The sequence below is a fragment of the Bactrocera latifrons genome, unplaced genomic scaffold (genome assembly GCF_001853355.1).
Source record: "Bactrocera latifrons isolate USDA-ARS-PBARC rearing strain unplaced genomic scaffold, ASM185335v1 scaffold_1065, whole genome shotgun sequence".
Taxonomy (NCBI): Eukaryota; Metazoa; Arthropoda; class Insecta; order Diptera; family Tephritidae; genus Bactrocera; species Bactrocera latifrons.
This window is the reverse complement of record NW_017534481.1, coordinates 51,546-57,490: the sequence shown is the minus strand read 5'-3', so window position 1 is coordinate 57,490 and position 5,945 is coordinate 51,546. Positions and strand designations below refer to the sequence as shown.

The window sequence follows — 5,945 nt, the reverse complement described above, 5'->3', positions numbered from 1 at the left end:
TTTTGAAAAACACCATTCTGAGAAAAACGCTCTTACAGATTGTCTCGTTCCGTTTTCGATGTTTATTACAGTGTATGCCATCCCATAATGCAAGAAAAAACAATTTTTCGAATATTTCACACCGAGGCGATCCCAAAAGCTAATTTCTTGCTTGCGATTTGCTGTTTGCTTTATTACTATACAGATGCTATATCAAATTATCATTGTTGTTGTTTTTATTACTTCTATGTTTCTAATTATTATAACTTAGTTGGTAAAATTTTTAGAAATTACATGAAATGAGCTGGCATCCAATTAATATAATAATAATGAGTCCATGATTTTACGTTTATATTAATTACATAAATAGCTAGTAATTTTTCCCCTGATCCATTTTGTCTTCTAGAATTTCCTCCTTGCCAGATCTTTTTTGTTTGCTCGTTCTTTTTTTTTTAACCGTTTTGCTCTTTTTTTTGCTGTTTTCTCCTGTGCGATGAATTTATTTTGTTCAAGCTTTCTTTGAAATTCTTGATCTTGCTGCTCTTTTATACTCATTGCTTGTATATTTTTTTGTCTAGAATATTCCTTTCTCCGCAAATGACGATACACATGAAATTCACCGGAACCAGCACCAGCACTAGAACCCATAACATTGCGAACAAAGGATGGTGCTATTTGATTATAACCTTTTTCTTTGGAAATCTCAGGTATTACAATTGGTTTATTCTGTTGAATAGAAAAAATACAACATAATTAGATACACAATTTAAGTAACATTAAAGATTTTCGGAAAAGTTCTTAACGGAAGAACAAGAAAAAAAAAATAAATTTATTAACGATCTCCAGACTAATTTAAGTAGAATTTATTATCTATATAATCAATTTGTTACTACCCTCTTCCTGCCAGCATTTAGAAGTCGAAAACCATATGAGAACTATGACCACGCTTTGCTATCCCTACCTAATAAACCTTTTGATTAATTCGATTGTATTCAACAGAAAATCTGAGTCATGGATTGGTTGCGAAGAGGATCATGCAAAGATGTTGAGAGCTACGCTTAAATCTTTGAGTTAGCGGGTGTAAGGACCAAATAAGTAAAGCAGTACAGACAAAACAACGATATTAGTAGAAGAAACCGCTTCTAAATATGATTCTCAAACGGATCCCTTCTTATAGCAGAAACAGTGGCGAACGCTACTGCCTTCCTTCCTTATCGAGCAAAGTGTGTAAACAGTTGAGAACGTGGCAAAAACGCGGAAATCAGCCATTTTTGTTTGTTTTCATTTGAACAATGTTGTCATTGCTCAATACGCATATTTAGTTTTGTACACATTTATGTTTTCAATTATTAGCTTTGCTGCTCTTAACTTGAGGCAAGTTATTTTACTCGCTATATGTTTTCACCCCGTGAGCCTTCGATCCAGGTGAATCCCAAGAAAAGTTACTCCTTTCGATTGGGGTACTAAAATATTGTTAATTTTAACTGTCTGGCACGTTACTGGTCTTAGCGAGAATGTAACATGCTTGCACTTTTGCTATACGCCAGTTGGCTAGCCATTCTTTGATCACAGTTAAGTGCTGTTCTAATACTTTTGATGCTTTGATGGGGCATTTTTTTCGGCTTACCAGAKCTGTGTCGTCGGCAAAAGTGGATGTCAATACGTGAATAGCTGTTGGAATGTCTGCTGTATATACCATGTACAAAGGTAGAGCTTAGCACGCTATCCTGGCGTACACCAACTCTTATTACTCATTCTTCTGCTACTTTAACTGTAAATTTCTTATTTCTTAAATATGACTACAAAGTTTTATACAATTCGTAAAGTAAAACGTTTTCGATTTTCAATAAAAGGCCTTCATCCCAGACCTTATCTAACTCCTGAGCTACTTCTAGCAAAATAGCTACAGCTAAATCTATTAATTCAGGAATTTTTTCTATYACTGGGCCAGTATGTCGGCTTACCAGGAGATATTACATCTAGGTTATTATGTATATTCATATTAGTGTAGACAGCTGTCTTCCTTTCGGTTTAAGGGGTTAGGAGTAGTCAGAATTTTCAAAAAAATATTTTTTTTTGCATTTTCGTTGAGTGTAATATCTTATTCTCTGAAAATTTCACGTCGATCCGATAACTAGTTTTTGAGTTATTCGACAAGTAACAAAGAGAGCTCGGGCACCTCAAACTTTAAACGCGTTTTTCTCAAAACTATGTTTTTGAACTGTTGACAACTATAATTCGAAAACCGCTCAGTAGATTTTAATGAAATTTATGCAGCTTTTAGAATACATAACAAACTCGGACCTGAAAGAAGGATTTTTTGTTTTTCAAACAGTTAGTTGATTTTTTCCCAAAAATTTAGACAAAAATTTTAATTTTTGAAAAAAAAATCCTTCGATTAGTCCCGAGTTAATCTACTATATTTATAAAACTAATTTTTTTTGTCCGATTGATTTTAGATGAATCTCGAAGCAGTTCTACTTGTCACCGCAAGTACTTTTTTTGGAACTGTGTCATCTCATAACAAAGAGAGCTCGGGCACCTCAAACTTTAAACGCGTTTTTCTCAAAACTATGTTTTTTGAACTGTTGACAACTATAATTCGAAAACCGCTCAGTAGATTTTAATGAAATTTATGCAGCTTTTAGAATACATAACAAACTCGGACCTGAAAGAAGGATTTTTTGTTTTTCAAACAGTTAGTTGATTTTTTCCCAAAAATTTAGACAAAAATTCTAATTTTTGAAAAAAAAAATCCTTCGATTACTCCCGAGTTAATCTACTATATTTATAAAACTAATTTTTTTTGGCCGATTGATTTTAGATGAATCTCGAAGGAGTTCTACTTGTCACCGCAAGTACTTTTTTTGGAACTGTGTCATCTCAAAGAACTACCATATAACTTTGGAAATTAAATCTTTTTTTTTAATTTTCGTGACTTCAAGTCAATACATTTTATAATAATTGGCGTGGCGGGTTTCCAACCCAGAACAAAACCCTGTGGAGGGGATATTTCGCCCTCTAACTTTAGCTCCTCTTCGAACGGATGTTCTTAGGCTACCCAAAGGATACCCGGGCTAAGATGGGAAGTCAACAAGTGAAAGGCGATCAAAGAACTTTTCTCACTTGCGAAGATTTTTCACAAAGGTTGCTGCTGCCAAGATGATCAACAAATATTAAATTCAAAACCGCAACTAACATCAAGTCGTAAGTCACCGGCTTCAAACTTCCATTAACTTTTCGTATTACATCGCACATTGCTTATAAACCAGATCTAGAAATCAACAATTCAACGTGGAATAATAATATAGAACATGCTGATGATAAATTTCATATCCCAAAGAAAATCGACACATTGCTGGGTACGCTGGGTCTTGGAGTTGTGAGCAACAGATTTGCGATCATTTATACACTGCAACTGTGTCAAGAACTTGCGGGAAAATAGTTGTCAAACTAACTTTCAAGGATGATCCGACATGTTTGGACAAGTCATACAGTATGGCATTGCGACGATTAAATGCACAAGATCGTCGATTAGCCAAATCACTGCAATTGACAGCACTGTACTTTTAATTTATGAGCGGCTATGAGAAAAACACTTCCGCGCAGAACCAAAGGCACTCGTAGCACTAATAACAATTCAGTTTTGGATAGTCAATGCACGCGATTTAGCAAGACGTATCGTCAGACAGTTATCTGTTGAGCGATTGACTCCATATCGCCCCTTTGCACGTTGCGGTATTGACTTCTGTGTACATTTGCGTATTGGTATTCTGACATCATTCCTGATAACGCAACAAATTTTATTGGCGTTTGCGCTAATGAATTTGTAAATTTTAATTTCATTCCTCCCAGAGCAACTCATTTCGCTGGTATTTGGGAGGCCGCGGTCAAATCGCCTCAGACTTACAGCTGAGGAACTAACAACAGTCCTGGTGGTGATAGAAGCTATGTTAAATTCTCGGCCACTAACACAATTATCACCGGATCCAAACGATTATAAAGCATTAACGCCGGGGCATTTTGTTATCGGTAGTGCATTAAGGACACTCCCAGAGTGGAGATTGTCAGCTGAAATAAGCAGCTTACACAGATGGAATCAAGTCAAAAGTAAACAGATGTTTTGGAACAGGTGGTCAAGAAGGAGAAGGAGAACCCCAAATTAAATATACTGTCGTTCTCTTCAATGTGATGAAGAATTTATCATCGCTTTGACTAGGATTTATAAAAATTTACAAAATTTCCAATATTTTATCTATTTTCCGAAACTGAGAAAGAAACATCTGAAGTAATAGAGAAAAACAAAAGAAAATGAAGTTGAAGAATAATCCCTTGAAGAATTTCATGAACCCTCAATAATTGAGAAATTGTTAAATTAAATTAAATTGTTACCTTCGCATTTATCTTTTTCGCCAGGCTTACATTTTGGAGAAATGAGGGAAAGTGAAGTCCAAGTTAAAACCTTTTAAAGATGAGGTGGAAGCTGAAGTAATCGACCATATTGTAGAATATGCTGCTGAAGCATATGAGAAGAAAGAAAAGTTCAGTTTATGTTTTGGGGAGACAATTAAAAAAAGATTAAGAAGGACAAAACGAAAGAGGAGGTTAAAGCAAACACTCCGTATTTAACGAAAGTACAATCACTGTGGAAGCAGCTATTTGGATAATGATTTTAAACGATCGATTGCAAAAACGGAGAGAGAAGACTTCACGTGGCGTTTTATTCCCCGGGAGTCTTCACTTCGGAAGAATTAGGGAGGATGGTTCTGTTATCACAGATACAACATTCGACCCTCCTGATGAAAAGCCAAAAAATTACATGGGAATTAAAAGCGATAAAATTATAGATATGATAGCCAAAAATGAAACACTGAAGCCAAAAGCCACGAAGAAGAAAAGAAAGGGATATCCGCCCAACAAAACATATATAACAATCACCCCAATTAAATATAGACGAAAGCAGTGAAGATAAGAAAATAATGCGAATAAAGAAGCGTAAAATAAAAGGCACACTGTCGTCCGATGATAAAGAGAAATCGACAGGATACCTTTGTAACAAATTTGAAGATATAGAATAATAGAATAGAAATAATTACTACCTCAAAAATTTCATATTGGAAAAGTTTTAAACTGTATCAGGTAAGGACTCTAGTGGTGGGCATTCGAAGGACAAATGGAATCATTCGGCGACCAATTCGCAAGCTTGCACTTGCTTTCAACGGTGCCGGGATGTTGGATCACCGATTGCGAACCATTGCGTGCACCCATATGTTTTTTTTTTTTTTCTTTGCTAATTCCATTCATCTTATTTGCCTAATATTCAAGGTTACACATTTGATGTCATTCACATCAATACAGTTAATAATTGTATTTGCATTGTGTTTGCTTTGTTCACTTTGCTAACGCTATGTTTCTCTTACGTAATTATTCGTATGTTTGTTTGTTCACATTAGTTAGTTCTATTTAACATGTACTAAGCTCAATATGTAAACAGCATATTGCAATGTTGCACTCCCATTTTATAACCAAAGTATTTAATAACCAAATTAAATATGAAATAGCAATACCCTTAAATAGGTACTTAATTTTATGAACTGTTAGAAGTACATACTTATGTATATGTTAATCGGTATTGAAATATTATTTAAGGAGAAGAATTTTGCAAAGAAAGTCAGTCTACCTATCCCAAAAAACCCTACTTCCTCCGGATGTTAATAGAAATAAATTGTTACAATTATCGAACGATTCTGATTCATTCTCAATATTTTAATATGAAAAATCTTCCGAACTCATTTCAATAATTGAAATAAATAATTGAATAAAATAATTGAAAAATGTTTTTATAATCATAACTGGGTTCCGATCCATTTGGCCGGAAAAGCATCACATCTTATATTTTTTCCCACTTCATTTTTAAAGAGAAGTAACGATCACAAGCAAACAGATATTTTATTTTGATTTGCCCC

The 5,945-nt window shown here is 34.5% G+C and overlaps 1 protein-coding gene across 1 annotated transcript in view; it reads right to left on the bottom strand.

The window, feature by feature from the left end:
- Positions 1-103: 103 nt before the first annotated feature.
- The window catches only part of LOC108970350 (PRKR-interacting protein 1 homolog), a 43,356-nt gene continuing 37,514 nt past the window's right edge, over positions 104-5,945 (bottom strand). The window contains exon 2 of the mRNA XM_018935682.1: positions 104-705. Coding sequence (XP_018791227.1) covers positions 382-705 — 324 coding nt within the window. The 3' untranslated portion in view covers positions 104-381. The remainder of the gene's footprint in view (positions 706-5,945) is intronic.